Source organism: Asparagus officinalis, chromosome 7, assembly GCF_001876935.1.
Source record: "Asparagus officinalis chromosome 7, Aspof.V1, whole genome shotgun sequence".
NCBI lineage: Eukaryota > Viridiplantae > Streptophyta > Magnoliopsida > Asparagales > Asparagaceae > Asparagus > Asparagus officinalis.
Genome location: NC_033800.1, coordinates 150,081,276 through 150,092,084, shown reverse-complemented (window position 1 = coordinate 150,092,084; position 10,809 = coordinate 150,081,276). Strand labels below are relative to the sequence as shown.

At 39.0% G+C, this 10,809-nt stretch overlaps 1 protein-coding gene across 2 annotated transcripts; it reads right to left on the bottom strand.

Annotated features, from left to right (window-relative positions):
- Window positions 2,905-9,506, bottom strand: LOC109847994 (receptor-like serine/threonine-protein kinase SD1-8). Of its 2 annotated transcripts, XM_020417243.1 has the most exons (7): window positions 7,958-9,506; window positions 7,493-7,624; window positions 7,231-7,385; window positions 6,875-7,085; window positions 3,738-3,975; window positions 3,503-3,653; window positions 2,905-3,365 (listed from the first exon to the last, which is right to left on the bottom strand). In XM_020417243.1, the coding sequence occupies exons 1-7, from the start codon at window positions 9,246-9,248 to the stop codon at window positions 3,081-3,083; spliced, it is 2,463 nt and encodes an 820-aa protein (XP_020272832.1). In that variant the 5' UTR covers window positions 9,249-9,506; the 3' UTR covers window positions 2,905-3,080. The 2 variants fall into 2 exon arrangements, with proteins under 2 accessions (XP_020272832.1, XP_020272833.1); XM_020417244.1 differs by lacking the exons at window positions 6,875-7,085; window positions 7,231-7,385; window positions 7,493-7,624; window positions 7,958-9,506 and adding an exon at window positions 4,149-4,483 and having other exon boundaries at window positions 3,738-4,020.

Genomic DNA, 10,809 nt, shown 5'->3' with positions numbered 1-10,809 from the left:
AGGCCACATTACCATGCTTGCGGTATATGTGGATGATATGATTATTACAGGGGATGATGAGAAGGAGATTGCCCAACTCAAAGTGAGACTGGGTAAGGAATTCGAGGTGAAAGATCTTGGCTTGCTTCGATACTTTCTTGGAATAGAAATAGCTCGCGGAGCGGAGGGGATTGTCTTATCCCAGAGAAAGTATGCACTGGATCTTCTTAAAGAGACGGGGATGTTAGGGTGTAAACCTGCAACTACACCGATCGACCAGAAGTTCAAGCTGGGTGCTGAGGCTGGAGAACCAGTTGATCGTGACAGATACCAAAGGCTGGTAGGGAGGTTGATCTATCTGAGTCACACACGTCCCGATATCTCTTTTGCAGTGAGCGTGGTGAGCCGCTACATGCATGATCCAAGGAAGGGTCATATGGACGCTGTGTACCAGATTCTGAGATATCTGAAGAGTGCCCCTGGAAAGGGACTGATATTCAGGAAAAATGGACATGTGAGCATCGAGGGTTATTGTGACTCTGATTGGGCTAGCTGTGCTAATGACAGGAGGTCCACCTCGGGATACTGCATCTTTGTAGGAGGCAACTTAGTCTCGTGGAAGAGCAAGAAGCAATCGGTGGTGGCGAGATCAACAGCTGAGGCAGAGTATAGAGCTATGGCCTTAGGAGTTGCTGAGTTGTTATGGTTGAAGAGTATGCTGGTTGAGCTGAAGCTGGATCAAGGAGCTAAGATAAAGTTATGGTGTGACAACAAGTCAGCTATCAGTATCGCCAACAACCCAGTGCAGCATGATAGAACCAAACACATTGAGATCGATAGGTTCTTCATCAAAGAGAAGTTGGATAGTGGACTACTAGAGCTAAGTCATGTTTCAACTAAGGACCAGGCAGCAGATTGTCTGACTAAAGGACTTAGCTCATTAGACATGATTAGAGGATGTGACAAGATGGGCTTAGTGGATATCTTTCGCCCATCTTGAGGAGGAGTGTTGACATTAGTAATATTTGTAAGGGGTTATGTGTAAGTTGTGTAGGGCCTATATAAGCCCAAGAGATCTCCTAATAGGGTTAGGGTTTGTATTATCTACTAATTTTCTTCACCTACTTTACTAAATAAATTATAAATTAAATGAATTAAAATGCTGTCCACATTTCTCTTTCTTAGGCTGGTAAGTAAGCCAATTGACAAGGCTCAAGACCTACTTCTCTTTCCTACTTCTCTTTCCTACTCTCATTCACTCATTTATCTCATGAACAGGAAGAATCTATAAACCAAGATTGTGACGCGAAAATAATCTAAAGTTCTTAGTAGTTGGTAAAAGCCTTTGAATATTATAAGCACAGTCATAAGCACTGCTTTGACTGACAAGGCTCAAGACTCAGTATGCCTCTCGATGGATGACTAAAAGTCCACAGTGGGAAAGGAAATGAAACTTTGAGTGCCATGAAGTTGCTGATGGTTTACAAAACAAGTTTCATGTAGGGGTTTCGGCATAAATTCCCAACATGAAGTCCTCCGTATGCCTACATATTTCAATACGCAGATGATATTCAATATTCAAATGTTACCATAATATGAACTTTGAATGTTATTCACATATTTCAATACGCAGATGATATTCAATATTCAAATGTTACCATAATATGAACTTTGAATGTTATTCGGAAAAAGATTGTGACTTGCTCCATCAACATCCCGTTAGGAGGTTATTTGACTCATCGCATAAGAGACTAGAAGGTTCTCTAGCTTCCGGGACTCAATCGTATGCATCCATACGTATATTCCACACATAGGTTTCAAACATGGGCCCTGCAATTGGATGGTTGTGGTTGAGTAAAAAAGAATGCACTGAATTAAATATAAAGACAAGGATGCAAGGAGTAATAGCTACAGTTGTGGTTGAGTAAAAAAGAATGCACTGAATTAAATATAAAGACAAGGATGCAAGGAGTAATAGCTACATATGAAAAATACTAGAAATGCCGCTGTAGATTAGTAGGTGTTGTTCATCTCTGTGTTATGCAAGAATAAAAGCTCAAATATTTAGCTTTACATGTTAAAGACTGACTGTCCTAAACAGTAATTATTTGTTGTCGCTAATTCTAATCTTGCATTGTGCAAAAGATAAGAAATACAAGATTGTTTACTAGATGTTCATCTTACTGACTCCTTGTTTCAGAGGTAAACAGGCAAAGACCTGCACCATAATATTGGGTGATTATCCAACTTGCAACAGCTAAGGAGGATTAAGATTTAAATTTCTGTCATGAAACATAAAGAAAGAAATTTATATGATGGGTAATTAACATCAGTAGGCTCTTGCTCATGTAAAATTGGACTAATCAAAATTACCATAACAAAGCCTAGAGTTAGCATCAACATAGAACATTTCACCTTTCACCAATCTATCACTATCCATAACTTGTACTTCTCATATTAGCTTGTTCGAAATAGTAACCGGCAGAATTTGCATAACAATATCTAGAAATAGCAATGTTAAGTTTCTGGTCTATCAAAATAAAAACACATTGATGAATCGACCATCAAAAGGTTCTGCCCAAAGGAGATCATTCTGTGCAGAGTAGCCTAAAGGGTTCTGTTCCATATGACAAATGAGCCCGAAGGTTTGAATGGATTGTGTTTTGACATTGTACATCAATCTTACACCATAAAAACAAACCAAAAGAAGGTGCCCATTCACGAAGGGGCTTCTAATTATACGACTTGTTGCAAAATATCTCATGGAGAAAGTTGAACTGTATAGTGCTTCCAATTTGCTTTATCCGGAAAAGTTGAATATCTTTGTAAAGATGATACGTCGATGTCAGAAAATAAATTAGACAATGATGATAATAAGAAAACCAGCTCGCTACATCAACAATGATATAGAGGAGTTTATTATCATCAGAGAAAAGAAACCCAGGTAATTAATCATTAGATGTTCCACCCCTTGAAATAAATGTCATACCATAATGGCACGAGACAAGAAAACTTGGAATAAAAGTCATATCATAATTAACCACTAAAAGGGTTTACGGGTATCACCCACTAACTGACCCATGTAACAAACACTATAACAACTATCTACCTAAAGACATAGTAAGTGTTTGATCGTTTATACTAGAGTTTTCCTTCACCGGAGATACCCTTGCCATAAAACCAGGTTGTTTAGGCTCTGGCAGAAAAGCATGATCACTGCCTAACATCCAAACAACGAATGACATGATTGGTCTGTCCTCCGGTTGCTCTTGGACACAAAGAAGCCCCACTTTCATGCATCTTAGAATTTCAGTCATAAACACTGAGGCATCCAATGACGCATCAATTAGTTGCAAGCCGTTACCTTCTTTCCACAATGTCCATGCCTGGAAGAATTAAAACCAGAAATGCATCAATTAGTTGCAAGCCGTTACCTTCTTTCCACAATGTCCATGCCTGGAAGAATTAAAACCAGAAATAAGCCATGTATCGACAATAATTAGATGTAGCTAATTGTACTTACCTTTCCTAAGAGATATTCCTCGGACGCAGAGAGATATACCCCTTTATTTCTCCTTCCGCTAATGATTTCTAATACTAAAACCCCAAAGCTGAATACATCGGATTTCACTGAGAAGATCCCATTCAATGCATACTCTGGAGGCATGTAACCACTACATTCAATCAAACACTAAATTAGGTATTGCGGTAACTGAAACTAAATTGACCAATCACTATCAAAGATGGATATTTCTTACTATGTCCCAACTACTCTCCTTGTCTTTGTTTCCGTCTCATCTTCTCCAAAAAGTCTGGCCAAACCAAAGTCTGATATTTTGGGAATCATATCTTTGTCAAGAAGGATGTTTCCAGCTTTAAGGTCCCTATGGATGATTCTGAATCTCGAATCTTGGTGAAGATAGAGAAGTCCTCGTGCAATTCCTAAAATGATCTGGTATCGCATTCTCCAATCCAATAACGCCACTTTTTGTTCATCTGAACAAAATCTCATCGAAGTTAGAAATACCAAGACTAAAGGGTGTGTGGTCGTCTTTAGAAAGAAAGCTTTCCGAAGTTAGAAATACCAAGACTAAAGGGTGTGTGGTCGTCTTTAGAAAGAAAGCTTTCCGGAAAACATCATTTCTAATCTTCTCAGTTTGAGACGTAATGTGTGGTCGTCTTTAGAAAGAAAGCTTTCCGGAAAACATCATTTCTAATCTTCTCAGTTTGAGACGTAATGCTTTTGTATGCAACTAAAAGGAAATGATGCATTTTATCCATTTATGCAATTAAAATGTGATTGAAAGGTACGTAGGAAACTAAAAAAGGTAAAGTACTAAAATAAAAATCATTTGAGCTATGCATATAAGTTGCATGGGAACATGTATGGGTACCAGTACGGGTGCAAGTACGACCGCGAGATATGGAAAAATTGTAAAATGGACTGTACGAGGACACAACTACATATATGTATTGAAATTAATAATTTACATGAGATCATTACAATTCCTATCACATTTAAGTTTCTTTTATTATGTTAATTTTTATAAATTAGAAACTACTAGCTTTTGAACTAAACACCTCCTTTAAAATCATAATTTTAGACCTGGATATGGGCTGAAACGAACCTGATCCAGGTCTAAAAGTTTTAAGAAATGGATGTGAAGTATAGAATATACGTCCAAGGAATATTTGACAAGTGTTTCAAACTATACATACATCATATAATTGAGTAAATGTCTGAATAAATGTATGCATAATATCCAAGGAGTGTTCATGAAATTTGAGTACGGGTACGTGTCAGGTACATGTCAGGTACGTGTACGGGTTCATGACAAAAATACCTAGGAAACTTCAGGAAGAATCAACCTGAAGACATAGGGGACCCGTCTAGCTAGGATTTTATTGAGCAAGACTGCGTTTCAAACTATACATACATCATATAATTGAGTAAATGTCTGAATAAATGTATGCATATATCCAAGGAGTGTCCATGAAATTTGAGTACGAGTACGTGTCAGGTACATGTCCAATACGTGTACGGGTTCATGATAGAAATACCTAGGAAACTTCAGAAAGAATCAACTAAAGACATAGGGGACTTGTCTGGCTAGGATTTTATGGAGCAAGACTAGGGTTTAGATTAAAAGCTTATACACATTTCAGTGTTGTTTGTAGTTATCAACCAAATAAATCATCCACAAAAATCCATAGCTAGAGATCCTCCCACTTGTCCTTGTCTTTCCACTAATCAAAACCATCAATACTAGCGTTCAAAGTCCAAGACTCCATATGGTAAAGGAATATTATCTAACTGGGATTTGATGATGTACAACTATGATTAAAGTAGAGGTCATATATATTCTCCATATAATTTTGACCCGACAACTAATCAACCAACCTAGAAAAATGGATTCTTCCAGTGTCCAATAGCTAAAGATCTTATTTTCCCTTGCATCCTCACTCATCATCTTAGTTAGTAACTATCAATATAAGGACTATAGTCCAAATGCCCGAATGACAAAAGACAACTATCAAGATTATTGATTGGAGATTAGAGTGAACAAGCATCACAATCTATAATTTCTTTGACATAAAATAAAGGTATGACATCTAACGTTAAATATAAACTATGTGTCGTATAAATTGCTAGCTTCAGATTTTTACGTTTTGTAGGTTACTATGTTATTATGACTAAGAAAAATGTCAAAACATGCATTAAGAGACATTAGCCCAAATGTCCATTTTGTAATTATATGGTGCTCTACCATCTTCAGGAGGCGCAGTTGTTATCACCGATCTTTAATAATAGAATTTCTTGTGTGCTCACAATTGGTTAATAGTTGAAATTTGAATCTCTTTTTGCACCTATTCACACACCTACTGTTTCACGTGCATATATGTTACTCAGACATCCGTTTTGGATGCATATCCGTGCCAAACATGTGTTGAATACGGTTTCACCGCAGACATGCCATGTGCACGTGGTTCAAAGCAAAATCTGATTTCCTCTGCATGCTACTTATAACCCTAAACTAATTTCTTGGATATACCAAGCTCAAAACCAATAAGTTTTTGAACCCAAAAACCTAATCAAACCCTAAACTAATTTCTTGGATATACCAAGCTCAAAACCAATAAGTTTTTGAACCCAAAAACCTAATCATTACTTAAAGATTTGAAAAATACCCACCAAGCTCAAAACCAATAAGTTTTTGAACCCAAAAACCTAATCATTACTTAAAGATTTGAAAAATACCCATTGTGTCCCATGCGATCAAAACTATACTTTTGTTGTTAAACCTTAATTCCTAGCTTGATTTAATATGATTCTTAATTGTTACAGACAGTAAAATAAACATACAAGTGTTATGGATATTTTAATTCAATGTTTGATCTAAGGTGAATATTATAGATATGCATATATATGTGCATGTGTGTGTATCCATGTCCCCTTATCCAGCCTTTTATAAGTTTACCATGTCCCGTGTCCGTGTCCGCACTCTCACCCGTATCTGTGCAACCTTGACGTGCATGTAAAACATGAACTTGAACATGCACTTAGATATGTAAACCAATACACACACCCACACATTCACAACTGGATGCACATCTACGCACCCGCTCATAGGAATTTCCATGTCGTCTATGAATTTTGCGAAAAACCTCAATTTAAAATTCCGTGAAATTTATCACTAGTTTGGACGAATATCGACTACCTATAGCTTAATTAAACAAACTTTTTAATGAAAACTTAAGTAGTGCCCTGAACATATATTCCAGAAAGGATTCTAACAAAATGACACAAGAATGCAAGCATATGGTGAGATGATTGACAAAACATATTTAAAAAGAGAGAATGAAATAATGGACGAAATAGAGGGGAAGCAATTACCAAACAAAAAGGTATCTAAACTTTTGTTTGGCATGAATTCATATATTAATATCCTCTCATCTCCTTCAAGGCAGCATCCCAGAAGCCTCACCAGATTTCTATGTTGGAGCTTGGCCACTAACATTACCTCAGTCTTCAGCTCACCCAGACCTTGTAATGAGGTCTTGGAAAGTCTCTTCACAGCAATTTCTTGTCCCTCTCTCATCTTTCCCTAATTGGGAACCATAAAAGTTAAAAAAACTAGAATAAACTTTTACTTTCGAACTTCTTTTAAAATTTTGAAATATTCATAGTAAACTACTCATGAATCATCATTCCCTAATTGGGAACCAAATCAATTAGTATGTGAAATTTACCTTGTAGACAGGACCAAATCCACCTTCTCCAAGCTTATTTTCATTAGAGAAATTGTTTGTTGCTGTCTCAATTTCTACCAATTCAAAGAGCGGAAGCTCCATATCATCTTCTTTAGTACTTTCCACAAGGTTTTCCCCGTTAATGAAAGCATTCCCTAACAAAGAGTTTTTGCATTTATTGAAACTATAAGTTCACAATGTAATTATGTACTATGTGATAAGATAGCAGTATGCTAATGTTCAATTAGAAATATATAAATACCTCTAGTCCATTTCAACTTCCTCCATGCATAACAAGCAACACTGACAAGCAGGGATATTACCCCCAAGACTACACTTAACAATACTGCTAAGGCTGCATCTCCGCTCTTATGAGATTGACTTGATATTAAACCTGTAAGACACCAACACTGCTCAATCAAGAGTTGTTTTTAATGATTCATACATCAGATGGATAAGGCATGAACCTAAGCCTTGAAGAACAACAAAAATAGTAGCTGAAAAACAGAACAGTGATGCATTGAAGAACGCAAATTTTAATTTCCAAATCATAAATCAGGTTAAGAACAAATCTTCTTTAAGAACGCAGCTTTTAATTTCCAAATCATAAATCGGGTTAAGAACAAAGCTTCCTCAATTGATCAGCACCCAAAAAAGAACATGTGTGCGTGTGTGTGGGAGTTAGCATTATCGAGAGGCAAGAAGAATGCAGTTCATAAGTGACTACCTATGTCTTTCGCAGCCAAACGTAAATAGAAATCTTGGCCGGCATCCGAGTACGATGCAAAGTTTATTAGGTCCATGAACCACATAATGCACCCACTTCCACTCCCGCGTGTGTCAGCACGAGAAAACCCAGTGCAAGAACAATTCCTCAAACAGGCAGCTTGGCATTCATCCAGGCTCATTGTCCTGTTTACAGTCGCGTTCACTGTGTCTGGCAGAAGCGTTCGGGGAATAGTCACAAATCCATCAGTCCCATTCCTACAATCCAGTTTGGTCTTCCTGACACACCCATCAGAAGTATATCTTACAGCCCAATTTACCGGTGATTTAGGCTCAAACCCTTGCAAGCAACTGCACATTGGAGAACCCTTTGGATCACACGAACCATATGGGCCACAAGCAGCATACCCATCACATTGGGTGCTTGGGGTGTACCAGTATCGGTCCCACATGCGAGACGCATCAAGCCAGATATACCGTTCTGCGACCCCTTGTGGGTTCACAACAAGCCTAGTGATAGTGGACTTGTTAACCACGCCTGCACTGTAGTAAACCTCTTCCTTATTATTAACAAAATGGTAGGCAAAAATACCTGTATAAGTTAGAGTTACTGGTAGGTTATTGCTGAATTGGAGGCCAGTCCAGGGACCGGACCGCCATTGCAGACTATGGCCATTCCAAAGCATTACTTGAGGATCACCGCGGAGGTCCAAGGCTAGGGTGTAGTTACCAGGGGATGGATCGGTTGAGCTAGACCATGCTGTCAGGTTACGGTTGAGTCCACTTGTTAGGTTCCAACCTAGCTTCATGCCTGTTATAAGAGTATCGGTCGGATAATCGAAACTTTGCCATGCGAAACTATTGGAATCGGTTATCTGAGAATCCCTAATAACAAAATTGCCAGCGTCCAAGAGTTGCGCCACAGGTTTTCCAACAGCCATCATCGACGGCGAGGACAAGAATACTTTAGAGTTGCCATCAGTTACGAGGAGACTTCCATTGGATGTTAACATCAGGACTGCCGTAGGACCTGAGACCGGATTTTGACGGTTCCCAACCCATAAGATGACCCTCTGCCCTGGGATTATTGTGTACCATATACCGATGTACCGGTTGTTTGTTGAGTTGGTGGGGGAAAAGAAGCCCAAAGAGAAGGTCCCGTGGGAGGAAACCAAGGTTTCATCGCCAGAGAGGGGCTGATTTGGGGTCAGGGTGTCTCTAGAAACGGAAAGAGAGAAGGAACAGAGGATGAAAAAGAGGAGAAGGAAGGATTTGTCGTGCGATATTCTCATGTTCCACAGAGCAACAAGCCTTCCACACGAAAACAAATGGAGCAGTAACCTACCAAGTTTCAATAGTTCCACATGAAACCTCGGAGGAAAGAGGGAACGAACAGAGGATGAAAACTAAGAGGAAAAGGAAGGATTTGCCGTATATTCTCATGTTCCACAGAGCAACAAGCCTTCCACACGAAAACAAATGGAGGGAGGGGAACTTCCACCGTCCATTTGTTAAGTGAGATGGAAACTCCTGCGCTCTGCTGAAAATTCAGAGTACATGTAACATCAAATGAAAAATCTCATTAATGCCTGCAAGTAGCGAAAATGAGAGATGGACTTCTGAAGTTGGCTGTATTGAAAGTCACCCATAGGTGGCTCATAATGAGCCACAAATTGCCACACCCCCTCTGTCGATTATAGAGTCTGGACACACTGATGGGTCCCACATGATTTGGACATGTTTTCGAGTCCTGATTGGTTTCGAATTGGGGTGTTTTTTTTGGCTAATTGGACTCCTGTTTGGATTCGGATTAGAAAGTTGTTTGGCTAGTTGGAATCAAATTTGAGGGAGGCTATAAATAAAGATTGCCTAGGGGTTTCTCAATGTATCTTTGACAGCAAAAAATGATATTTGTTTTTTGCTTTGTAAGGGAGAGAGATTAGGGTTTCTAATCTTCTCCGTCTTCGTTGTAACCTCTTGATAAATAGTGGATTGTTGATCTCGTCGGTTGTGAATGTAGGCATTTTGCCGAACCATGATTAATCCTTGTCTTTTTCTTTGTGAGTTGGTGGCACATCCGTATTTGACACAACAAATCGATATCAAAGCTACAGTGGTTCTTCCTACTAGAGTCAGAGAAGATGGAGTCAAGTTCTAACTCGGATGTCAGGCATTCAAAGGGTGCTTCAATCTACGGGATTGAGACGTTTAATGGCCAGAACAACTTCGGTTTGTGGCAAACACAAGTTAAAGACGTTCTCATCAAGGAGAAGCTTTACAAGGCGTTGAGAGGGGTAAAACCTGACAACATGGAGAATGATGATTGGGAGTAGCTCGACTTGAGTGTGTGCAGCACTATTCGTCTATGTCTATCAAAGGATATCGCCTACAACTTTCAGAAGGAGACTTCAGCCAAAGATATCTGGGATAAATTGGAGAGTAGATATCAGAAGAAGAACCTCACGAGCGTGCTTTATCTGAAGAAGAGGTTATACAAGCATCAGTGGCTCAGGCTTCTTGCGAAGATGAGCCAGAGGAAGTTCTGACGAGTACTTCACACAGTTATTTATCAAACGGCTGGTTGCTAGACTCGGGCGCATCCTACCATATGTGTTCTCACAAGGAGTGGTTTTCTACCTACAGATCGGTTGAAGGTGGAAACGTCTTGATGGGTAACGATGTTACTTGCAAGACGGTTTGTAATACCCCAACCCTTGAGAGGGTGATGTGATTAGTATTAATAGATTTGATTGGAATACTCATACCACCAAGATGCATCTTCTTTTAGGAAACCCAACTCTTAGAAACTCCAAAGTTAAGCGTGCTTGGCCTGGAGAAATTCTAGGATGGGTG